The sequence below is a fragment of the Somniosus microcephalus genome, chromosome 2 (assembly GCF_052327205.1).
Source record: "Somniosus microcephalus isolate GS21.2 chromosome 2, FLI_Smic_1.0, whole genome shotgun sequence".
In the NCBI taxonomy this organism is placed as follows: Eukaryota; Metazoa; Chordata; class Chondrichthyes; order Squaliformes; family Somniosidae; genus Somniosus; species Somniosus microcephalus.
This window is the reverse complement of record NC_140988.1, coordinates 241,344,922-241,372,339: the sequence shown is the minus strand read 5'-3', so window position 1 is coordinate 241,372,339 and position 27,418 is coordinate 241,344,922. Positions and strand designations below refer to the sequence as shown.

General features: G+C 44.9%; 1 protein-coding gene across 1 annotated transcript in view; it reads left to right on the top strand.

Moving 5' to 3' along the window:
• LOC147123310 (zeta-sarcoglycan-like) overlaps nt 1-27,418 on the top strand; it is a 355,731-nt gene that overhangs the window by 323,435 nt on the left and 4,878 nt on the right. The window contains exon 3 of the mRNA XM_085965813.1: nt 23,555-23,677. Within this exon, the coding sequence (XP_085821939.1) occupies nt 23,555-23,677 (123 nt within the window). The remainder of the gene's footprint in view (nt 1-23,554; nt 23,678-27,418) is intronic.

The window sequence follows — 27,418 nt, the reverse complement described above, 5'->3', positions numbered from 1 at the left end:
ACGAAGCCAATGGAAAAGAGTTTTGAAGACATAGTAACGATACTACAGGAACATTTAAACCCCACACCGCTGCTGATAGCAGAAAGATTCAAGTTTCACAAACGGAACCAGCATAAGGATGAAAGCAATGCTGATTATTTAACAGAACTGCGCAAACTATCGAAGCACTGCCAGTTTGGAGCGGGACTGGTAGATACCTTAAGGGACAAGTTTGTGTGTGGGCTTCAAAGTGAAGGAACCCAGAAACGGCTTTTATCTGAAAAGGACCTTACGCTGGAAAAGGCTTTCAGCATTGCGGTATCATATGAAGCAGCAGCACGGGGCACTGCAGAGATACAACAGAGACCGCAAGAATATGACAGAAACGAAATGTCATATAGAACAGAGAAGTGCTATCGCTGCGGCAGAACAACACACGACCAGAATGATTGCTGGTTCAAAGACAAAGTGTGCAGACAGTGTGGAAAAGTAGGACACATAGCACGAGTCTGCAGGTCGGGAAAGAAAACCAGCAATAAGAAACCCATCAAAGAAAAGTACAAGAAAGTATATAAGATGACGGAGAATCGTTCAGACGAACAAAAGAGTGATAACGACTCTGAAAGCAGGGAACTGAGTTGTCTGAAACTACATAATGTGATCACAACGGAGGATCACCGAACCATTTGGGTCACTCTCAAGATAGCAGGAGTCCAGGTAAAGATGGAATTGGACACAGGATCAGCCCTAACAGTCATAAACCGACGGGACTATGAGTGGCTATTCTCACACATACCCTTGAGAGACACAAAAATTATTTTGAAGACGTACACGGGGCAAAAAGTCTACCCCAAAGGAAAAAGAAGGGTGACCGTTATATATAACGGTAAGGAAACACCAAAACTGAACCTGTATGTATTGCAAGATGGAGGACCACCATTACTGGGACGTGAATGGATCCGGAAAATACAACTCGATTGGCATTCCATACAGGCACTGACTGTGGCTGACAAAAAGGATGATGATGTCACACCTGAGCGACTGTCAAAGATCCTAACTGACACGAAAGAAGTGTTCCAGCAAGGACTCGGAATACTAAAAGGCATGACAGCGACGATTAAAATGGAAGAAAACGCAAGCCCAAAATTTTTTAAGGCCAGAATGGTGCCTTATGCGATCCGCCCAACCGTCGAAGCAGAGCTGGAGAGTCTGGAACGTTCAGGTGTACTGTCCAAGGTAGACTGGAGCGAGTGGGCTACACCCATCGTCCCTGTGATGAAAAAGTCATTGAGCAGCATACTTGGGAAACCAAGGAAGGTTCGCATCTGTGGGGACTTTAAGGTAACAGTGAACCAAGTCCTTCACACCGTACAATATCCACTTCCGCGGATTGAAGATATTTTCGCCTCACTATCTGGAGGGAATCGCTTCACTAAGATTGATCTGGCCTAGACATATCTGCAAATGGAGGTAGAAGAAGCATCAAAAAAATACCTCACACTCAACACCCATAAAGGTCTCTACCAATACAACCGACTGGTATTCGGTGTAGCATCAGCTCCGGCTATTTGGCAGAGGGCAATGGAACAAGTCCTGCAAGGGATCCCAGGGACCCAATGTTATTTGGACGACATCCTGGTCACGGGCAAAAATGACAGTGATCACCTTGCCAACCTGGAGCAGGTGCTCACTAGATTGCAGGAATATGGGCTCCGAGCTAACCGCCCCAAATGCGAGTTTTTTAGAAAACAGATCTCGTATTGTGGCCACGTTATCGATAAAGAGGGGTTACATAAGTCCCCAGAGAAGATTGAGGCAGTAGTCAAGGCTCCAGCACCAGAAAATGTGTCACAACTGAGGTCGTTCCTCGGGCTGGTAAACTACCACCATAAGTTCTTGCCAAATTTGTCTACAATACTACACCCACTGAACACCCTACTGCAAACTGGGGTGCCATGGAAGTGGAGTGACGAATGTAGACGAGCTTTCCAGAAGAGCAAAACACTAATCACATCGAAAGAGGTATTGGCCCATTACAACCCAGCATTACCAATTCGGTTGGCATGTGATGCGGCACCCTACGGCATTGGAGCGGTGCGTCGCACAAATTCTCGGACGGCTCAGAGAGGCCAATAGCCTTTGCATCACGATCACTAACCTCAGCCGAGCGTAACTACGCCCAGATTGACAGGGAGGCCCTCAGCCTAGTGTGGGGAGTGAAAAAGTTCAATCACTATCTGCACGGGCAGAAATTCACCTTGCTGACTGATCACCAGCCTCTTGCCTCCATTTTTAATCCGAAGAAGGGCATTCCGGTGATGACTGCGCAACGACTACAAAGATGGTCACTTTTTCTAGGGGCGCACCACTATGAGATTGAATATAAGGGCACGAAACAGCATGGAAATGCTGATGGGCTATCACGCCTGCCACTGCCTACTGCGGAGGAAGCACCAGCAGTGGATCCTGTCGAAATATTCCATTCGACTATAGTTGAATACCTACCGGTAACTAACGCTTGTATCGAAAAGGAAACCCGAAATGACCCGACACTGTCTCGGGTATATGATTTGACAGTGAAGGGATGGCCAGCACATGGCGACTCAATGTTGCCAGCATTCTCGACAAGGAGAGAACAGCTGCCAGTGTGCCGGGGGACCTTGATGTTGGATCCCGAGTGGTAATTCCACCCAAGTTAAGGGATAGAGTGCTCAATGAGCTTCATGAGGGTCATCTGGGAGGGGTAAAAATGAAAAGCCTAGCCAGGGCTTATGTGTGGTGGCCGGAAATCGAGAAACAAATCGAGGACCTGACCAAGAGCTGCTCAGGATGCCAGAAAGTCCAAAATGCACCACCACAGGCCCCTCTACACCCATGGGAGTGGCCCTCATCTCCATGGCAACAGGTGCATATTGATTTTGCTGGTCCATTCATGGACTCAATGTTTTTAATAGCCGTGGATGCGCACTCGAAATGTCCTGAGGTAATCAAAATGTCCTCCACCACCACGGAGAAAACTATTGCAGTCCTACGGACCATTTTTGCCAGGAATGGCTTGCCAGAACAGATTTGCTCCGACAACGGACCACAGTTTGTGTCCGAAGAGTTCCGGAGGTTCTTGAAAAAGAATGGGGTAAGGCATTACACATCCGCCCCGCATCATCCAGCCACAAATGGATTGGCTGAGAGGTTCGTACAAACCTTTAAGAAGGCAATAAAGGCTATGTACAATGACAACATTCCGCTGCAGCATAAGGTGGACAATTTCCTGTTCGCCTACCAGAATGCGACACATGCTGTCACCAACCAGGCCCCAGCCATGATGTTCTTTAACCGAAGGTTAAGATCTCGCCTGGATTTGCTCAGACCAAACGTACGAAGAGATGTTGAGAGTAAGCAATTCCAGCACATCCATGAGAAGCCAACAAGGAGCTTCAATGTAGGGCAACCAGTCTTGGTCCGCGACTACTGAACAGAAAAATGGCAGCCAGGAACGATATGCACACGGCAGGGCCCACTAATGTACACAGTGGACGTTGGGGAGAGCATCGTGAGACGCCACGCTGACCAGATCCTAGAGTCACAGGAACAAGTCAACCCCATGCCTCGCCCATACGTACCTGGTGATGAACCCGATGGACAGGTCGCATCTACCCCAGAAACAGTAGCATCGGAAGCTGATGAACCAACCGACGACAGGGGGCCAGAATCGCCTCCGCATCAAGAGCAAGACACTCGGGAAAGGCGCTATCCAGAAAGGATCAGGAAGCCTCCCCAAAGACTGAATATATAAATAGATTATTTTCTGCTAATGTTGCATGTTAAATGTGTTAATTGTAATTAGTTTGATATTTAATTGTTAAATGAGTGTTATGGTACTGTTAATCTAAAAGGGGAGGAATTGTAATGTATATACCTTTAAGGGGGGAACTATCTTTTACAGCTCATGTATACTGCAGTCCCGGCAGTGACCACACCTGTATATAGCACTGAGTAGTAATCTGTACAGATCAGTTCCAGTGTGAGCCACGTTGAGTAAACACCTGTTGTACCGTTTCTCCTGCAGTCTGTGTCTTATTGTACATGGACACAACAACGCCTTCCACCACTTTAACAGTTTCCAGTTTCCTGGCCCCAACCGCCTCCTTTTCACCATGGATGTACAATCCCTCTACACCTCCATCCCACACCAGGATGGCCTGAGGGCACTCCGCTTCTTCCTTGAACAGAGGCCCAACCAGTCCTCATCCACCACCAACCTCCTCCGCCTGGCTGAACTTGTTCTCACCTTGAACTTCTCCTTTGACTCCACTCATTTCCTCCAAATTAAAGGTGTTGCGATGGGTACCCGCATGGGTCCTAGCTATGCCTGCTTTTTCGTGGGATATGTGGAACACTCTTTGTTCCAGTCCTGCTCTGGTCCCCTCCCTCACCTCTTTTTCTGGTACATTGATGACTGTATCGGTGCCATTTCCTGCTCTCGCCCTGAACTAGACAATTTCATTCATATTGCCTCCAATTTCCACCCTTCCCGCACCTTCACATGGTCCTTCTCCGACTCTTCCCTTCCCTTCCTCGACTTCTCCGTCTCCATCTCTGGAGATAGGTTATTGACCAACATTCACTACAAGCCCACTGACTCCCATAGATACCTGGACTACGCTTCCTCCCACCCCGCCTCCTGTAAGGACTCTATTCCATTCTCCCAGTTTCTCCGTCTCCGCTGCATCTGCTCCGACGATGCCACCTTCCACACCAGTGCTTCCGACATGTCTTCCTTTTCCCTCAACCGAGGATTCCCCGCTACCGTGGCTAATACGGCCCTCAACCATATCCGTTCTATCTCCCGCACTTCTACCCTCACTCCTGCCCCTCCCTCCTGGAACTACGATAGGGTTCCCCTTGTCCTCACCTTTCACCCCACCAGCCTCCACATTCAACAGATCATTCTCCGCCATTTCCGCCACCTCCAGCGTGATCCCAAATGCATCTTCCCCTCCCCTCCCCTTTCAGCATTCCATAGGGACTGCTCCCTCCGAGACACCCTAGTCCACTCCTCTATCACCCCCAGCACCCCTTCCCCTTCGCCCGGCACCTTCCCGTGCAAGCGCAGGAGATGCAACACCTGCCCTTATACCTCCCCCCGTCCCACTGTCCAGGGCCCTAAACACCCCTTCCAGGTGAATCAGCGATTTACTTGCACTTCTTGCAATCTAGTATACAGTATTCGCTGCTCACAATGTGGTCTCCTCTACATTGGGGAGACCAAACGTAGATTGGGTGACCGCTTTGCGGAACACCTCCGTTCAGTCCGTAAGGGTGACCCCGAGCTTCCGGTCGCCTGTCATTTTAATTCACTGCCCCATTCCCACTCAGACCTCACCATCCTCGGGCTCTTGCATTGTTCCATGGAAGCTCAGCGTAAGCTCGAGGAACAGCAGCTCATCTTCCGGTTAGGCACTTTACAGCCTTCCGGACTCAATATCGAGTTCACCAATTTCAGATCATAACCTCGGCCCCTGTTACATTTTTATATATTTTTTATCCACACCTTTGGTTTGTGCCTTTTCCCTTTTTTGTTCTCTCCCACATGGCAGCTGTCTCTCATTCTACCAGCGCATTTCACACTTCATCTAGAGCCATCTTTTGTCTCTTTACTTGTCCTATTACTATCTCGTCTCATCTTGAATACCTCTTAATGTCTCTTCACTTCTCTTTTGTTCTTTCATCCCCTCCCCCATTTCCCAGCCCCCAAACTGGCCTTTTAATCTGTTTCATTTCCTGCCTTTTGTCTCAGTTCTGATGAAGGGTCATCGACCTGAAACGTTAACTCTATTTCTCTCTCCATGATGTTGCCTGGCCTGCTGAGTTTTTCCAGCATTTTCTGTTGTTATTTCGGATTTCCAGCATCCACAGTATTTTGCTATCGTATTGCTACATCCGGGCATGGACTGCTTCATTTTCCCCGATTCCCATTGACTTCAATTTTATTAGGGCTCCTTGAAGCCACACTCAGTCAAATGCTGCCTTGATGTCAAGGGCAGTCACTCTCACCTCACCTCTGGAATTCAGCTGTTTTGTCCATATTTGGACCAAGGCTGGAATGAGGTCTAGAGCCGGGTGGTCCTGGCAGAACCCAAACTGAGCAGCGGTGAGCTGGTTATTGGTGAGTAAGTGCCGCTCGATAGCACTGTCAATGACACATTCCATCACTTTGCTGATGATTGAGAGTAGACTTATGGGGCGGTAATTGGCTGGATTGAATTTGTCCTGCTTTTTGTGGACAGGACATACCTGGGCAGTTTTCCACATTGTCGAGTAGATGCCACTGTTGTAGCTGTAATGGAACAGCTTGGCTAGAGGCGCGGCTAGTTCTGGAGCACAATCTTCAGCATGACAACTGGGATGTTGTCAGGGCCCATAGCCTTTGCTGTGTCCAGTGCACTCAGCTGTTTCTCGATATTACGTGGAGTGAATCGAATTGGCTGAAGACTGGCTTCTTTGATGATGGAGACCTCAGGAGGAGGCCGATATGGATCATCCACTCGGCCCTTCTGGCTGAAGATAGTTGCAAACGCTTCAGCTTTGACTTTTGCACTCACATACTGGGCTACGCCATCATTTAGGATGGGGATATTCATGGAGCCTCCTCCTCCCTAACAATTGTTAGTTATTTAATTGTTCACCACCATTCACGACAGGGTGCAGCAGGACTGCAGAGCTTTGATCTGATCTGTTGATTGTGGGATCGCTTAGCTCTGTCTATAGCATGCTGCTTCTGCTGTTTAGCATGCATGTAGTCCTGTGTTGCATCTTCCCCAGGTTGACACCTGAGAAACTCCTGCAGCAATGACTTGGGGCTGCAAAGTTTGACCATTCATTTTAGTGGACAAAGAATGATTTTACACCAAGGAGACTTATTTGCATTTCCACCAGTTTATAAATGGTGATAACAACAACTGTGCATTTCCAATCTACCAATTTGTCCTTCAGAGAACTTATAATATGCTTAACCTTTCTTCATCTCATGATATGGGCATCATTGCAAGGCTAGCATTAATTGCCCGATCCCTAGATGCCTTTGAGAAGGTGGTCGTGGGCTTTGCTCTTGAACTGCTGCAGTCTGTGTCTTGAAGGTGCTCCCACAATGCAGTTAGGTAGCTACCTCTTTGACCATGCTTTCCACCCAATCTAATCTCTCCTCCTTTGGCTTGATGTCTGTTTTTCCTCTGTGAAGCACCTTGGGATGCTTTTCTATGTTATGGGCACTACATAAATGCAAGTTGCTGTTGAGACCAAGTACACTGCTTTCATCACAAGTGTATATAATTATGATATATTTGACTGTAGTAGAACAAATAGGCCAGGATTTTCCTCTTTGGTGGCAACATTTTCAGGAGTGTGGCAGAGCAAGACTTTTGGCTGTCATCCAGCCACAGTGCTGATGCTGGCAGATTTCTTGGGGTAAGCCTAAATAGGTTATTTTGACAAGCTTCTGAGAACCAGAAAATCAGAGCTACTGCATGTGGTGTATCTGCCTTTAAGAGCCCCTGTGTACTGTAATGCCGGTAGTGGCCACTCGGGCTATATAAGCCTGTATAGTGTCTTGTATCTGTTAGTGCACCTCCAGACTTTGTTCAGTAAACACCTGTTAAACTAACTCCTGCATTCCGTGTCTCCATTAACACACGGATACAACAGTGGCGACGAATTGGAAACGGACTTACCTGCAATTCGGCAGCACCTCAAGGAGATCGATTCCTCAGACGAAGGTCGAAGAAAAAAAAAAAGAAAAACGGTGGTTTCACCAGCTAGCCGGGCTGGTGGCAGGTACTGCAATAATCCTTCCTGGGTGGCGGGCTGGGGCTCGATCGGCTGGCTCTGCAGCGGGGCCGAGCAGCGAAGGCGGAGGCAAACAGAGATGGAGGGTGGAGCACTCGGGAGACGGCCGGCGCTGCAAAGCAGGTCGGCGTTCGGACAAAGCAGAGGGAGGGAAAAGTCCCAGAGAGTCCGGCGGGAACGAGTCTCCAACTATTAAAAATAGCTGTATAAATAAAAACCGCAGAGAACAACGTTGTCAGCAGCGGCAGCGGCGGGAAAGCGCGGGAGGTGACATTTTTTCTCGGCAGGGAAGAAAGGAAAGCGCGGGAGGCGCCATTTTTTTTTCAGGATGCCTAAGACTGGCAATATTACTGCTTTCGATAGTGATATAGAGGATTGGACCACATATGTGGAAAGAGTGGAGGTATATTGCACAGCGAATGAAATAGAGGATGATAAAAAGGCATCGGTACTAATAAATCTAATGGGCGTAAGGACATACGGGCTGTTACGAAACTTAATCACTCCAGCCAAACCAATGGACAAGAATTTTAAGGACATTGTTGATACCCTACAGGAGCACTTAAACCCAACACCGCTGCTGATAGCGGAACGATTCAAATTCTTCAGGAGGAATCAGCACAAGAATGAAAGTAACGCTGATTACCTCACCGAATTAAGGAAATTGTCAAAGCACTGCCAATTCGGGGCAGGACTGGCAGATTCTCTTCGAGACAAATTCGTCTGCGGTCTCCTAAGTGAAGGAACACAGAAAAGGCTACTTTCTGAGAAAGATTTAACACTGGACAAGGCTTTCAGTATGGCTGTATCATACAAAGCAGCAGCAAGAGGAGCTGCAGAGATACAGCAAAAGCCACAGGACTTCGGCACCCATGAAATGACACAGGGTTTCGAAAGATGTTATCGCTGCGGCAGATCCACCCATGACCAGAGGGACTGCTGGTTCAAGGACAAAGCATGCAGGCAATGCGGAAAGATGGGACACATTGCATGTGTATGCCGATCTGGAAACAAAAAATCCACTGACAGAAAAAAAATCAATAAAGAACAGTACAAAAAGGTACAAATGATGATGGACAGTAGCTCTGAAGACCAGAAGAACGATAGCGACTCCGGAAACAAGAGACTAAGCTGTCTCAAATTACATAATGTAATTGCCAAAGAAGATTATCAGACCATTTGGGTTACCCTCACGATAGCGGGGTCCCCAGTTAAAATGGAGCTAGATACAGGATCAGCTCTGACCGTCATAAATCGACGGGATTACGAGCGGCTATTTCCGCATATACCTTTAAAAGACACATCCATTATCTTGAAAACATATACGGGGCAGAAAGTATACCCCAGAGGGAAAATAAGGGTGCCTGTTGTATACAACGGCAAGGAAATACAGAAGTTGTATTTATACGTTCTGCAAGATGGTGGTCCACCGCTGTTGGGACATGAATCGATCAGGAAAATACATTTAGACTGGCACTCCATTCAGGCACTGACGGTGACCAGTAAGAAAAAATCTGATGATGACGTCATACCTGAACGATTAAAAGACATCTTGGCCAACGCCAAAGAAGTGTTTCAACAGGAACTAGGAACCTTGAAAGGCGTCACCGCCTCAATAAAAGTGGAAGATGCGGCAATTCCCAAGTTTTTTAAGGCAAGGCCGGTGCCATACGCAATTCACCCAGCAGTCGAGGCAGAGCTGGCGAATTTGGAAAAGGCAGGCGTGTTATCCAAGATAGATTGGAACGAGTGGGCAACACCCATCATCCCGGTCATGAAGAAAATGTTGAATAATGATAAATCTGAAGAACAGAGAAAAATTTGCATCTGTGGGGACTTCAAGGTGACTGTAAACCCGGTCCTTCACACGGTACAGTATCCTCTTCCGAGGATAGAAGATATTTTCGCCTCACTATCCAGAGGGAAATGTTTCACCAAAATTGACTTGGCACAGGCATATCTACAGATGGAGGTTGAGGAGGCCTCTAAAAAGTATCTCACGATAAACACACACAAAGGCCTGTACCAGTACAATTGACTGGCTTTCGGAGTAGCATCAGCTCCAGCTATCTGGCAAAGAGCTATGGAGCAAGTCATGCAAGGGATTCCGAGGACTCAATGCTACCTAGACGACATCCTTGTAACAGGAGAAAATGACAACGAGCACCTTGCCAATTTGGAGCAAGTGCTCACTAGGCTGAGAGAACGGAGCCTACGAGCAAATCGCCCCAAGTGTGAATTTTTCCAGAATCAAATATCATATTGTGGCCATATAATTAACGCAGAAGGGTTGCATAAGTCACCTGAAAAAATTGAAGCGGTCATAAAAGCCCCAGCACCTGAAAATGTCTCACAATTAAGGTCGTTCCTGGGATTGATAAATTACTATCATAAATTTTTACCGAACTTATCAACTGTTCTGCACCCTCTTAACGAACTGCTACAAATGGGAGTAATTTGGAAATGGAGCGAAGACTGTAAACGTGCCTTCCATAAATGCAAAGGCTTGATCACGTCCAAGGAAGTATTGGCTCATTACAACCCATCACTACCAATCAGACTGGCGTGCGATGCATCCCCTTACGGCGTGGGAGCGGTATTATCGCATAGATTCCCTGATGGCTCGGAGCGGCCAATAGCTTTTGCGTCACGCTCATTGAACTCAGCTGAGCGTAACTATGCCCAGATCGACAGGGAAGCACTCAGCCTGGTATGGGGAGTGAAGAAATTCAACCATTACCTACACGGACAAATATTTACCTTGTTGACTGACCATCAACCCCTCGTCTCCATATTCAACCCTAAAAAGGGCGTTCCCATTATGACAGCACAAAGGCTACAGAGGTGGTCCCTTTTCCTAGGGGCACACCAATATGACATAGAATACAAAGGATCAAAACAGCATGGAAATGCTGACGGTTTATCGCGCCTACCGTTGCCAACAGTAGAAGAGGCGCCTACAGTGGACCCAGTGGAGATGTTCCACTCAACCATAGTGGAATATCTACCAGTAACAAATTCTACCATTGAAAAGGAAACGAGAAATGACCCGACTCTCTCACGAGTCTACGATTTAACGGTGAAGGGATGGCCAGCACATGGCGAACCACTGTTGCCAGCATTCTCGCAAAGAAGAGAACAGCTGTCAGTGTGCCGAGGAACCTTGATGTGTGGATCCAGAGTGGTGATTCCACCCAAACTCCAGGATAAAGTGCTAAAGGAGCTTCACGAGGGGCATCTGGGTGGAGTGAAAATGAAGAACCTAGCCAGAGCGTTTGTGTGGTGGCCAGGTATTAATGGAGACATCGAAGAAATGACCAAGGGCTGTCTAGGATGTCAGAAGATCCAAAACGCCCCACCACAAGCCCCTCTACATCCATGGGAGTGGCCCTCATCTCCATGGCAAAGGGTACACATCGACTTTGCTGGTCTATTTATGGACTCAATGTTCTTAATTGCGGTTGATGCACACTCCAAGTGGCCGGAGGTAATAAAGATGTCCTCCACCACCACGGAAAAAACCATCACAGTATTAAGGACCATATTTGCCAGGAATGGGCTGCCTGAACAGATCTGTTCTGATAATGGACCGCAATTTGTGTCCGAAGAATTCAGGAAGTTCTTAAAAAACAATGGGGTTAAGCACTACACGTCCGCCCCATACCATCCCGCCACCAATGGATTGACTGGAAGGTTTGTCCAGACCTTCAAGAAGGCCATAAAGGCCATAGGTAATGAAGACATAAATCTACAGCATAAGGTGGATAACTTCTTGTTTGCATACAGGAATGCAACACATGTGGTTACAAACCAAACTCCCGCCATGATGTTTTTCAATAGAAGACTGAGATGCCGGCTGGATTTGATCAAGCCAAACATCAGAAGGGACGTAGAGAACTGGCAATTTCAAGGCATGAATGAAAGGCCAACTAGAACCTTCCAGATAGGTCAACAAGTTTTGGCCCGGGACTACCGTACCGAGAAATGGCAGCCTGGAACTATTTGCACACGACTAGGACCGCTGATGTATACCGTGGACATTGGAGAAAGCATAATAAGGCGCCATGCTGACCAGATCATAGAGTCATCCAAAAAGGGACAACCTACACCACAACTCTATACGCCTAATGATGAAGCAGAGATACCCATAGTATCTACCTCCGATCCGGTGATACTGGAACCAGATGAACCCGACACTGGCATTCAAGCCGAATCGACCTTGCCAAAAGAACCTACTACACCACCGAAAACTACTACACCACCGAGGCGTTATCCGGACCGAGTCAGGAAGCCTCCAGAGAGACTGACTTATAATTGATTAACTCCAGCAAATGTGTAGATTATTGTTCTTGTAAACATGTTTATTAATGATTACTTAAAATGTTATGTACTGGTTGTCTAAAAGGGGAGGAATTGTGGTGTATGTGCCTTTAAGAGCCCCTGTGTACTGTAATGCCGGTAGTGGCCACTCGGGCTATATAAGCCTGTATAGTGTCTTGTATCTGTTAGTGCACCTCCAGACTTTGTTCAGTAAACACCTGTTAAACTAACTCCTGCATTCCGTGTCTCCATTAACACACGGATACAACACTGCAGGACTCTTGCACCTCCAGCAGTTGGCCAGAATTTTCCGGGGTGGTAGCAGGTGAAATCGGTGGCGGGTCGGATGGGAAAGTTGTTATTTTTGACAGTGGGTCTGGAACCCACTGTCATCACGCTCCCATGCGCCGTTCCCCCAGGCACGTCTGTCATCACGGAGCCGACTCGACCGGCAGCGGCGGGGGACCCAATTGAAATGATTATCAGGTAGTTTACAGGCTCTTAAGAGACTTTTTTCAATTACTTTTCAAATTTCCCTGCATGGCCATGGGATTCACGCAGCTCGGGAACCATGTCTGTCAACCTGAGGCGTGAGTTCCATGGCCATTGCTCCAGCTGATTACTTGACAGCATGGTAAACAAACCAAAATAAAAACATGTTGATTACATCAGCTAACAGATTGATGGAGATTCTGTGCTATTTGAAAAGCTTCTGGTAAATGTTAATTCAGAAATTTCTGAAGGGATGTAAGAGCTGAAGGCTTCCCCTCCTACCCTGGATGGTGAGGGAAATACATTTTTCACTGGCCATTCTCGGATGTTGCCTTCCAGCTCAACAGTAATTGCAGTGAATTGGTCTGCATTATAAAAAATTACATGTACCATTGAAATTAATTTTTGTGTTGTTTCTGGTCAGGTTTTTCTCACAGTATACTGTGATTGTCCAGTTACACATTAAATCAAGTCATCAACCGTAACAATTTCATTCTCATCACTCATTCCAATGGTTCAATTTGCTTTCAGTCTCTGAATATAACTAATTTAATATTTCAGTTTGAGACTATAGGGTGAATTTCTGCGGAGGTTCTCTCCCTTGTCCATTGTTAACTTCAACGGAAGAGCTGCAGAAATCCCAGAAACACATTGTAAGCACCACTTACACTGTTGGTCCGAGATTCCGCAGCTCATCCACTGAACTTGCATAAGATTGTAAATCCACCCCTTTAAAATTACATTTAAAATCTGCTTAATTTTATATATTACCTATACACACACATCTTTTATTTGTACTAGTTACTGATACAAAAGTCTATAGATTTGTGACTAAAGCACCAATAACTTCCCAATTAATGTACTTTTTAATTATATTCTTGATCATATTTGTAGATGGCATCATATTACTTAATGATAATATTATTTAAAAGTTCTTTATCACTCATATATAACTTTTATTATATAATTGTAGAGTAAAGATTCAACACCCACTTTGTTAGATTAAACATTAAGGGGGAAAAATGGGTTGCTTTGCGCCTCCCGTTAGCGCCCCTGGGGGAGCAAAGCCCCTAGTGCCCAGGCGCGGCAATACTAACGCCTCCCGTGAAATTCAGCAGGAGGTTAGCAGCAGTGGTAGCTGGTAACGCCTCGCGGTATACGGTAGCTCCCCGCAGCGCCTCTGGTGATGACGTCATCGCCGTGCACAGCGCCCCGCTCATGCCCTGGCTACAAACTTCGGCTGTGCCCCCTGACCTATCGCTGGACGATATGACCGACAGGGTCTGGTTGGCGCTTTTGCAGCCACGGCGGCGGTATTTAAAGGGGCAGGTGTTGGGTGGCCATTTTTTTTCTGGCTGCCTGCCAGCACCTGCCCCCTTCCCCTCTTTTCTTCGGGGTGCCAGCTGCAATCAGTCAGCCTGGCACTTCTCTTGAGTGCCTGGCTACTTCCCCGGCACCCTGCTCCCCAGTGGTCCAGCAGGGCCCTGGTGCGCACAGCGCTAGGCCCCTCCCCTTTAATCAGGAGAGGGAGGCCTGCAATACCACGGTGCTACGTGCCGCCGTGATACTCACTGGTAGCAGCCCGGGAAGGAGGGGGAGCACTTCCAGTAGTGCCCTGCCTCCTGCTTGGGATGCTACCACTGAATTTACGGCACAGGGGTGCTAACTTTTTCGGGGTGCTAAAAGTAGCGCCCCAGCGAAGTTAGCGCCCCAAAGGGGGTGCCACTGAATTTTTCTCCCTAACTGTATTGTGGCCATGGTCCCTTTAAAGATCCCGTTTGAAAACGCATCATGAATGACATCACCAGACCCTCTCCATCTCATTGGGCCGGGTAACGCGCTCGATGGTCTTAATAGGCCCCATTAAGGTAAGTTCATTTTCAACAGTGGGATGGAGCCAGCAGCGGGGTCAGGACCCAACATGGCCACCGCCCGCACTGGACCCACCGAGGTAAAGAAAATTCTGGCCAAGGAGGCTGGTTGCCACCGGAACAGAAAGAAGCATCATTTGACTATGTCTGTATGTAAGTGGATGGGTGCCTCTGGCACCTACCATTATTTCTGGTGGAAAATATGGTGTAGGGATCCAGCATAAAGGATCCCCAACCCATTTTTCAACCAATTAACTTACCACAGGAAAATTGTTCACAGATTAATTGTAAATTATTAATACCTTTTTATACCTATCAATTTGAGGATGTCATTGCTGCAGAATGGAACATTTTCCCACTATCAGTGTTAAGCAAACCTGGGTCAGGTACAGGTACACAAAATCTCTGCCTACTCGCTCCTAATAATGGCCCAGAAATTCGGGTTGGGGGCTTCCTGCGGGTGCAAGCCCCCGACCTGCACTTACCTTGCGCGCCGACCGTTGAGCTGTAGGGCCCCATGGAATTCCGCTCCGGGGCCTGGCCCAGCTGCCGGCGCGCTGTGCTTGCATGTCCCAGGGGCATAGTTAGTTCGATGCATCCCCTGTGATCACGTGAGCCATGGGCAGCCAATCGGCGCAGGGAAAAGCCCATTCATAAGTAGTGACAGGAAGACCTGTCAAAATTTATAAATACTACGGCCCCAAAATAGTAGTAAACCTTCAAATAAATTTTAAAAAATCATCACACTTTTTAAATAAACTATAAATTACATTAAATAACTACTTTAAACAATAATTTAAATTTTTGAAAAAAATAATTTTATATTCTAACGGGGCTAAAAATAAACTTACCTTGCTTTAAATAATAATAATAATAATAATTCAACTTTATTGTCATTGCACAAGTACATGAACAACGAAATGTGATCTTGCAAGCTCCCATGAGTCCAGTACAAATAACATTAACATTAAACGTAAATAGCACCGTCCTGGGAGAAGCAAAGCCGCTGCGTCTGTGCGCACCGCCATTCCATTTCCACCATTCCTCCTGTCCGACAATCTTCAGCCCAATGCCTGGGCCTGCTCACCAGCCGCCCCTCCCGCGGCTCCTTCCGTGACCTTCTCACCAACCGCCCCTCCTCGGGGCTCCTTCTGTGACCTTCTGCACCTGGTCTTCCCTGATGGTCACCCCTCCAGGTACTAACCAGGCCTGGCTCTGCTTAGCTTCCAAGCCTTGCCAGTGACCCTGTCCTAGTCCCAAGTATTTAAAAATAATAAACCTGTGAAAAAAATGTTTTAATTTTAATTAATTGACCACTTACCTTTTAAAATGCAGGCCTTACGCCTGGTTTTTACTTTTCTAAAATCTAAAGACTTACCCTCACGGAAAAACCTGTAAAAAAAAATGTAAGTTCAAAGCGCACGCGCATCCTCCCCCGCGCACGCGTTCGACCTCTGAACCCCTTCGTTCAGAGGAACAGAAGTGCCGGTTTCCCGTGCATGCGCAGTGCATGCAAGAAACCGGCACTTCCATCGGGCCCACGCGTGAGTATCCCGTGTGTACTCACCCGTGGAGACCCGAATTTCTGGGCCACTGTGTCTTAAAGCCAACACCAGAAGATTTTTTTCCACTTCCCACATTAGATATTCCTATGACCTCTTTAAGCGAGATTGCCAATTTGTGTGAAATTATGAATGGTTATGAATGGTTCAGTGCTGTGGACCCATGCCCACTAGGAACTGGACGGAGACTGCCCATTCATTTCCCATATGACTCCTTCGGTTAATGAAGAGAGTAGGCTTTATCCCATCAATCTGTGCTGCATTCAAAAGCAGCGTCCAGAGGTGGAAGGACAGTATGCTGATCCACTTCAGTTCAAATTTACACCATACTGTTCTAATCTATAGCAAAAAGTTACATATCCTTTTAAATCAATTTTTTTTAATTGAATTAATTCAAGGCAAAATTGAATAATATTACATAACTTAACAAAGATATTGGAACATTTTGAGTAGTTATGGAAAAGGACAAGGAAAAATCAAAGGGGAAATGCTCAACTAGAAGAGGGTTAATTTCAGTGAGTTGAAAAAGGATCTGGCACAGGTGGATTGGAAACAAAGCTTGGCCAGGAAAACAGTGAATGAGCAATGGGAGGCCTTCAGAGAAGATATATTTCGGGTACAGAATAGATACATTCCAATGAAGGGGAAAGGATGGGCATCCAAAGCAGCAGCTCCCTGAATGGCTAAAGAAATAGAGGTTAAAATGAAACAGAAAAAGGATGTCAGGTTCATAATACAGTAGAGAACCAAGCAGAAAACAGAGAGTGCGGAGGAGAACTGATAAAGAAAATAAGAGGCACAAAGAGAATGTATGAGAAAAGATTAGCGGGTAACATTAAAGCGAACACTAAAGTCTTTTATAAACATATAAAGAGTAAAAGAATAGTCAAAGGAAAGGTGAGGCCGATTAAAGACCAAAAATAAAATCTTTTTGTGGAAGCAGAGAGCATGGCTGAGGTACTAAATGGGTGCTTTGCATCTGTGTTCACTAAAGAAGAGGATGCTACCAATGTTACAGTGTAGGAGGAGAAGGTAGAGAAATTAGATTGGATAAAAATAGATAAAGAGGAGGTACTATAACAGTTGGTAGTGCGCAAGGTAGAAAAGTCACCCAGTCCGGAGGGGATGCATCCTTGGTTGCTGAGGGAAGTAAGGGTGGAAATAGCGCAGGCTCTGGTCACAATCATTCAAACCTCCTTTGAGATGGGAGTGGTACCAATCTGAATTTTGCCGGCGCTCATAGGGCGGGTTCTGAGGCGGGTCCGCTGTCTAAATAGAAAAGATTGACAGCGGGTAGGGAACTGTGCTCAGTGCTGAGCAGACAAATCATCAAACAATGGGGGAGGCAATTGACACCATTAAATGGATTGTTAACATCCAATTAAGTGTTATTTTATGCCTACATGTCAATTTTACGTGCTCCCCCATGGGTTTCCCACTGCTCAGAGAACACGTCAACTCAGCATGCCGTGAGTGGATTCAGCATTGAATTATCTCATGACCTGACAGCTGCCCAAGTTGTATAAAAGATCCCATGTTACAGCTGTTCACTTTCAAAGCTCAGAAACTGTTGGTTACTGCAGTTGGAAGAAATATTGACCTTTCTGCAGCTTGCAAGTGTTTGGAGCCAACTCTCTATCCAGTGCCACCTTATTGGAACAACCTCGCTCACCATTGACAGATCGCTTCTGTCATCTCAACCTCATCTACCATCTATTCTATCAGCATCATTGCCCTTGAAAATATCTCACCTTGGTCCTCAGAATCCCACCAAGATCAGCCCCAACACCAGCATCACCGGGCACACCAGCAGCAGCAACAACCACACCAACCTTCTCCGCAATCAACTGATGCAGCACAGGACACAGGGCATCAACACCCAACGACGTTACTGCCTGGGATGCCAGAGATGGCCTCACCATGGCCAGATTTACTTCACTTGATGTTGTACACCCTGGATGCCACATGATGCGCCAGGTTGGCACAACCCCACACCAACACCATAAAGCGTCCCTACAATGCCCAAGCCATTCCTTTCAAACTTGTCACCATTGTAGGGGGTACCCTTATGTCTCACCATTCACTACAACTCATTAAGCCACTTCCAAAGGTGCACACAAATCTGCCCAAGAACGGAAAGTGCTGAAAATAAAGGTTTTAACATTTGACAACACATTACCAGAAACTTCACATAAACATTGGCTAAACCACCAAAGTGCCTACCCTTGTGCGTTATAGAAACATAGAAACATAGAAGATAGGAGCAGGAGTAGGCCATTCGGCCCCTCGAGCCTGCGCCGCCATTCAATGAGATCATGGCTGATCATCCAAATTCAGTACCCTGTTCCTGCCTTCTCTCCATATCCCTTGATCCCTTTAGCCTTAAGAAATATTTCCAACTCCTTCTTGAATATATTTAATGAATTGGCCTCTACTGCCTTCTGTGGTAGAGAATACCACAGGTTCACCACTCTCTGGGTGAAGAAATTCCTCCTCATCTCTGTCCTAAATGGCTTACTCCTTATCCTTAGACTGTGACCCCTGGTTCGGGACTCCCTGACCATCGGGAACATCCTTATTAGTTGGAATGCTTGCAGTTGGATGAGGGCGAGTGTGAGGGGTGGCTAGTGAGATGGGGAAGTGATAATGTAGATCGAGAGGGATGGGTGGAGGTGCAAGGTAAGCTGGTGTGAGTAAAGATGTGCAGGAGTAGGGCAGGGAAGGCAGAGTGATGGGGATGTGATGAGTGGCACAGCAGGATGAGGTTGCGTGTGGCTTGGCAGTAGCGTTTCATGATCCACTGAGATCATTGAAAGGCTTGTGCCACTTCAGCCTGGTCCTCCTGATGACATCCTGGCTGGTGCCCTCCTGTGCAATGTGTAACCAGGCTGCATTGATCTCCTGGGGAGGTCTCTTCTGCCCATGGGAAGGGAAGAGAACCTCCCTGCGTGCTGTGATTCCCTCCATAAGCATATGGAGGGAGTCATGGGAGAGCCTGGGTGCAGCGCTTGTCCATGTTTGCAGCACCTCAATGCTGTAGAACTCAGAAAGTGGAAGTGTCAAAATCAATTTGGACATGGCCCCTTTAAGGAAACTGCTGATGACGCGTCATCAAATGACGTCATCAGACCCGCTTCCTTTTAATTGGCCGGGAACCTCGCAGGGCAGGCTTAACAAGCCCTATTAATGCAAAATCACTTGGAGAGTGCGGGCTGCAGTAGGTAGTGGACTGGGACCACGACACCGACCCCGGCCGCCCCAGGCCTGCCTCGATCGGTGAAATTGCGGCAAATAATTCAAGACAAAATTAATTGTCACTTGGAATAACATGGATTAATAAATGACAGCCAGCACGGATTTGTTAAAGGCAAATCGTGTCTGACTAACCTGATTGAGTTCTTCGATGAAGTAACAGAGAGGACTGATGAAGGCAGTGTAGCTGATGTTTTATATATGGAATTTCAAAAGGCTTTTGATATAGTGCCACATAATAAACTTGTTAGCAAAACTGAAGCGCATGAGATTAAAAAGACAGTCATGAATGGTTGTTTTCCAGATTGGAGGGAAGTATACAGTGGCGGTCCCCAGAGGTTGGTATTAGGACCATTGCTCTTTTTGATATATATTAATGACCTGGGCTTGGGTATGAGGGCTTAATTTCAAAGTTTGTGGATCACATAAAGCTTGGAAATGTAGTAAACAGTGAGGTGGATAGTAGTAGACTTCAGGAGGACATAGACAAACTGGTGAAATGGGAAGACGTGTGGCAGATAAAATCTAATGCAGAGAAATGTGAAGTGATGCATTTTGGAAGGAAAAATTAGGAGAGGCTGTATAAACTAAATGGTGAAATTTTAAAGGGGGTGCAGGCAGAGAGAGCTGGGGGTATATGTGCACAAATCCAATGGTGGCATCAATCAAAAAAATGGAAATATTTGGCAACAGCTTGGAAGTATCAACAACCTGCCTCCATATCAGCTGCCCTACCATTTCCCTGAGACAGTCTCTGATCTCTGCTGGTGCTGTCTGGAAATATGGGAAAATCAGAAGCTCAGTGTTGTGCTTTGGGTCCTAAACCTGGTTTGGTGCATTTTGTAACAGTTTCTCTATTTAATGAAGAATATGCAGTGTTATTGAAGTAAAAGAGAAAGTGAGTCAATTAAAGGAAATATATGTTACTGTATTTCCTTTGGGCAGTATGTGGAGAAGTTCTAACAGGAGTCTGGTAACTATCACCCAGTCTGGTCCTGACTGATACAACAATATCTATCCATTCATGCAAACATCTTGGATGACTCCCAAAATGTCAGCAGGGTTGTGTTTCTTGCAAATGAATCAATACTTTCTGGGGATAAGTGGTTATTGTAGTTCTATTTATAATGGCCAATTCTTTTTTTAAATTTGCCTTAATGAAGCACTTTATTATGTTTTTGTACATTAAGTGCGCTATATAAATGCAATTTGCTGCTGTTGGTGAATCAAATCTCGGCACAGATAGTTAAATATTCTCAGCTAAGAATAGCAGTAATTATTTTTCTATATATATAAACAGTCTATCAGTGCCTTCTAAGGTGATTACTGATAAATGTTGTGAGGATTGTAGCACTTATGAACAAAATTCACTAATGTTCTTCACTGGCTAGAACATTTGATTAAGCTTTTTAACCCCTCTAACTTGTACAGTTATACAGGTAATGTTCTCACAATATTGTGAATTTTGGAGAGAATTGACACATTAAAAAGAAACACTGATGTGTATGTGTGTGTTATGGGCAATTTTGTGTTGTAGACTTGCTGCCCTTAGCGACTGGGGTAAAACAGTTCAAACTTGTTTTCATTTCGAAGGGTAAGGGTAACAGTCTTACCCTGACTTGGATTGAAAGCCAGGTTCAGGATATGAAATTATACTGTTCCTAGTCACTACAACAGCAAATCCCTGAGCAACAACGAAGACTCTGTTTTGAAAATTAATATTTCAGCATTCACTTAATTTACTCTGTGTTTATAAATTTGAGCTGGAAATTGTTTTCATTCTTTGTATCTTTTTCAGACATTGGGATAATTAAAATGCATTTACATTTTTTTAATATTATATCAAACATGAAATCATATTTTGGTTAAATGCAGTATCCTTATCATCAGTGTTTAATCATCTCTTTAAAATGTAACTTTGGAGATGGGGTTTTAGAAGATTACCTTCATCAAAGTTTAACTTGAGGGAAGCTTCACGATTCAATATTGTGCCTCTCCAGTGTTGCTGTATACTTATGTGAGTTTTCAACCAATTAATTAAATCCTATCTAAATTGGGTGCGACATCCATTGGCATAGATGAAGCAGCAAGGTCAGACAGCTGCACGCTGCTCAGAATAAAGATACAGCTCTTTTCTTGTACCGTGCTTCTCTGAATTGAAATTGCGTAGCAGTTCTGTGCCATGGATTGCTGTAGGTTGACGACTCGATAGAGCTATTCCAAACTCAATGCACTCTTTTTTTTTTGTCTAACCATCAGTGTGTGGTAATCCCTGCCACCAGTCTCAAGCTAGTTCCCAATAAGATAAGCTGATTGCTAACTGCTTATAAACAGATAACTGTTGGAATGCTTCCACATAAATCCTGTAAAATTGGCTTTGCTAGATTAACCTTACAGGGTACCTTGAATTATTTTGATCTAGTTACAAGTTATAAAATTACACAAAGCAAGGGTGGAAACTGAATAATTCATATATCATAGACATGAGTAATAATCTGAGTTATATAATTGAAACTCCTGGAATTCCCAACTTAGCATCATTGTGGGAGCACCAGCACCACAGGGGCTGCAACAGGTCAAGGCGATGGCTCACCACCACATTCTCAAGGCAAGTAGAGATGGGAAATAAATGTAGCCTTGCCAGCTTGCCCACATCCCGAGAGCAAATAAAAACTAAACAAATAATTGAATTGTGAAGAGAATGGAGGCATTAGTAGTTGACATTTGAGTAGAAGGAAAGGAGAGGGAAACAGTAAAATATAATAATGAAGCAACCATGTGAAATCATACAACTTATGTCCTTTTCTTAACTGTTTACATGTTCAAGTAATCTAACAAGTATCTTTTATCTCAACTCTGTCTAAGATACCAGAACATTTTTCATCTACATCTATCAATTGCAACTAGAGTAAGAAAAAAGAAAGATTTGCATTTATAAAGCACCTTAACATGTTCAATCCTTGCCCTATTATTTGTGGTACAGGAAACTCTCTTTTAACCGGCACCTAAATATCCGGAAACCTCTCTTAACCGGAAAAATTCAGGAGTAGGTTCAGATAAGTTTTACTATATATTAGTGGCCGTGTAACCGGGGTTCCTGGATCTGTGGCCATGTAACCGGGGTTCCTGCACCTGTGGCCGTGCAACAGGGACTCCTGGATCTGTGGCCATGTAAGCGGGGCTCCTGCACCTGTGGCCGTGTACAGGGCTCTCGTACCTTGGTAAGTATACCTCTCTGTAATCCGGACTTTTTGATCAACCGGCACCACGCCGGTCCCGTCGGTGCCAGATAAAAAAGAGTTTCCTGTACAATGTGTTATTGCACCAATAACTACTACTGGGTGGCTCCTAATTGTAACTTTTTCATATCTGCGTGTAATCCTGGGAATTTGAACCAGAGACTGGATAAACCAGATTTACTTTTGGAAATGTTTATGCAAACTGTTATGCTGACTTGAATTTCAATATCTGAGATGGCAAAAGGAGGAACTATGAATTGTGTGCAAGTGGGACTGAGAGAAATGTGGCATGCAAAAGCAGTGAATAGACTCTGTTAATAGTGAGTTGTCTGAGTAGTACAAGGATTACTACTTATTTTAAAAGAACCCTCCTTTAAAAATAAAAATCTCTTCACGGTAGTCCTGGAGCTTTTGTAATTTTAATACTGTTTTAGACACACAGCAGGAGTTGTAAGAAGCTTTTGGATCTGAGCCTAATAGAAAGAAAGAAAGAAAGAAAGAAAGATAGTCTTGCATTTATATAGTGCCTTTCACGACCACCGGATGTCTCAAAGCGCTTTACAGCCAATGAAGTACTTTTTGAAGTGTAGTCACTGTTGTAATGTGGGAAATGTTGTAATAGAGGAAATATGACTTATTCTTAAGCTTATTTAGCTGACAGTATATTGTGTTGTCTTCCAGTAACATAATCTTAAAGCTGTTTGAGAGAATTACTAGTGAAATTCATTGTTGCATTTAAATCGGGATCACGGTCATGATATTATGAAACATTAATAAATGCATCTATTTGGTTTAATAACGAGTCAACAAAGAGATTCAGAAGACATCATAACCCCAATCTTAGGCTTTTGTTATTATTTTTAATTCCCCGAGTATAAATACAAAAAAGCACCTGTTGCAAAGGAACGTTTAAAGTTGATTTTACTTTATTTTGTTATTATCGGCCAATGAAGCATTTTGGCATAAAATGTGTTTTCTGTTTCTTGTCTAATTCCAGGTTCTAATGCTGTGGAGGCCCAGTGCAGAAGGTTTGAAGTAAAAGCACAGGATGGCAAGAAGGTACTGTTTGCTGCAGATGAAAATGAGATCGCTATTGGCGTTGACAAGCTGCGGGTAACAGGTAACACTCATTAAAACATAAAACTTTTTTTGTAATTCATCTACTTATCTTTCATTGAATCGCACATTAAACATTAAACAACTGTACTGTTCAGTTATGCAGTGTGATATTCAGGCATTAATGTTAAGCCAAAAATGGTAAAATGATCAAGAACACTGAAATTGATAAGAGGAACGTACAAGACTGAAGCAGAAGTAAACAACATGTGGTAAGGCAGTGATCATGTATCATCTAGTTTCTAAATGAAATTATTCTGAAATGATTTTGACTCTACTTTCATGTTGAGGCAGTGAGCTACATGATTTAACTGTAATCAGATGTTCCTGGAATAAACATCAGGGTCAATTTTATATTGACTTTGTATCATTATTGTTATAATAGGTACAGAAAAGATTTCTTCAAGTGACATATTGCTAATAATCTGCTACCAAAATATGATATAATGTTATATCACTTACTGCAGCGAGGTTTACCTGATCAGCTTTTGTGGCACACTTTGCATACTCAGTTTTGATGCTGTATAATGGTCAGGGGAAAAAAGCACATATTTTGAGCTGAACTGTTGAGTATAAATGTTACACAATGACAAAAAGCTAGAATCGAGATTATGACGTCTTCAGAACCTTTTGGTTGAATTTGTCTTCTGATTCACTAACAACAGTTCAGCGTCCTATATTAAATGATAATCTACTTATTGAGGAAAGATTTCCTCTGTTTGTCATTTGTAATGCAATTATAAAAACGAGTTTAAACAACTGTTTATGATCTTGCTAAAAATAGTGAACAGAAGAAATCATTCCCATTATGTACTAAAAAATATATGGATTATGAAACCCAGCCTCATTTTGTGTTACACTGTTCTTGTGCCATTTACACATTTACACTCTTCCATGTCTAAGCAGAGGCACTTTTAGGTCATAGATTTATCAAAGCCTTCTTTGAACACTGATCTGATGCTGTAATTGTGCAGCACCGCAGGACATTCTGCAGAACTCTTCACATCTCATTCAGTACAGCATCATTATAACCTCGCTTGCTACATCCCAAATCCACTTTGTACAGCTGCACTAAGAGCGCCACCTGGTGTCTTCTCAGTGTCTTCTCAAACACCAAGGGCTAACTTTTATTCTCAAGTGAGTGGACACATTTCATGTTCTGCGCTATGCGTTGACACAGGCTATTGTGTACACCTTTGTATAATATGAATCAGATTCTAAAGCTGTGCAACATTTTGATAAGCAATAGTATTCCATTCACAAACCCTTGATTTTAAGATGTCCACTTTCTGTGCCATAACTTTTGCCTGTAGCTGTTGTATGTATGCATAATAATATGCTTGCCTGATTTCATAGTGGTATAGGTGACACTCATACTGCCCAGAGACATTTCTCTCAGAATTTGCAGATGCTTTACAGTATGACTCCAAAAGAAAATTGCCACTATCAGCAAAAAAATATGGGCAGCTATTCCAAGATATATTTGTAAATATTAATTAAGCAAAATAAAAAGTTATGGCAGTTATTCGTAACTGTTGATAAATCATTGTTATGAAGTCTCTCCATTACACTTACACATCTCCCAAAACTCCCTTGCCTAGAAATTGGATGACACTGCGCCCGTTTTACAGGCGTAAAACCGGGACTTAATGGTCACATATAGCGGACGGCGTGCACACACTCATTTTGCACCGCCAGCTGACTGTGAGCCATATTGGTGAAGACTCCACCATAGTCGTCCAGAGCACGTGGTTGAATCAGGTGTAACAGGCCGATCTTGCTTCCTGCCTGCCGCCCTCCCCGTCCCCTGCCCCTACCAGGTCCAGTGAGCTGCCTCTGGGACACTGACTGCCGTCCACAGCTCACCTGTAATAAGCAAATGAGGCCGACAGACCAATTTGGCGTGGTCCCACCGATGGCCACGTTAGGTGCATTCAGTGTGGGTTGCACCGATTCAGGTGCAATCCAGTTTCTAGGCCCCTATTGGAGACCCTTCAATCTCGCTTCTACTGTGGCCACAGCCAGACATTCTTCAGCAGTACCTCCCAGCCCCACAAACTCTATCACCAAGCGGAAAGGCCCAGAAATTAGGCTGGGACCCAGCTGTGCCAGGATGGATTCCACACGTCTTGGAACGATCAGAGCCTCAGCCCATCCTTTAGCAAGCCAGCAGCATAGGAATGTGCAGGGTCAAAAGCAAGGCCTGGATCTTATCCTGGACCGCCCACAGAGGAAGCAGATTCTTTTTGTATTTAAGCTCGCTTACACAAGGGACTGAGAGGGCACCATTTTATCCTCCTGGTGGTGGGTGTGTTGGGTAGGGTTGGGGTGGGGGCAAAATGCCCCAGCACAACTCCTATCCTGGAAACGACAACATTCACCAGTCTTTCCGGCATTTTAGTCCTGGAGATTCTAGATGCATTTCTAGTGGCATCGGCACCAGTTATTCACATACTAATCAAGGGACCTCATCTTGTCACTGAGAACTTTGTACGGTCAGAGGGTCATTTATGCTGGGATGCACTCCATGTAGCTTTCCAGCTCTGGAATGTTTTATCACAAATGACCATTGAGGCAGATACAGTACCATCATTTAATAGGGAATTGGATAAGTACTTGAAATGGGAGAATATAAAAATATCTAGAAACATAGCAACATAGAAGATAGGAGCAGGAGTAGGCCATTCGGCCCCTCGAGCCTGCTCCGCCATTCAATGCGATCATGGCTGATCATCCAAATTCAGTACCCAGTCCCTGCTTTCTCCCCATACCCCTTGATCCCTTTAGCCTTAAGAAATATATCCAACTCCTTCTTGAATATATTTAATGAACTGGCCTCCACCGCCTTCAGTGGTAGAGAGTTCCACAGGTTCACCACTCTCTGGGTGAAGAAATTCCTCCTCATTTCTGCCCTAAATGGCCGACCCTTTATCCTTAGACTGTGTCCCCTGGTTCTGGACTCCCCGACCATCGGGAACATCCTTCCTGCATCTAGTTTGTCCAGTCCTGTCAGAATTTTATAAGTTTCAATGAGATCACCTCTCATTCTTCTAAACTCCAGCGAGTACAAGCCCAGTCAACCCAATCTCTCCTCATACGTCATTCCTGCCATCCCAGGTATCAGCCTGGTGAATCTTCGCTGAACTCCTTCCATGGCAAGAACATCCTTCCTCAGATAAGGCGACCAAAACTGCACACAATACTCAAGATGTGGTCTCACCAAGGCCCTGTACAACTGCAGCAAGACATCCTTGTTCCTGTACTCAAACCCTCTCGCTATGAAGGCCAACATACCATTTGCCTTCTTAACCGCCTGCTGCACCTGCATACTTACCTTCAGCGACTGGTGCACAAGGACACCCAGGTCTTGTTGCACTTCCACTTCTCCCAATCTATTGCCATTTAGATAATAATCTGCCTTCCTGTTTTTGCCACCAAAGTGGATAACCTCACATTTATCCACGTTATATTGCATCTGCCATGTTTCTGCCCAATGACCCAACATGTCCAAATTATCCTGGAGTTTCTCGACATCCTCCTCACAGCACACATGCCCACCCAGCTTTGTGTCTATGGGGAAAGAGCATGGAAATGGGATTAGAGTAGATAGCTCCAGTTAAAAAGTTAATTCTGGCACAGGTGCAACATGCTGAATGACCTACATCTGTGCTGTAATGGTTATCATTCTATGTGGAATCCCCACAATGGAGATTGAAGGGATTGGTGTTGTAGCTCCCTGTCCATC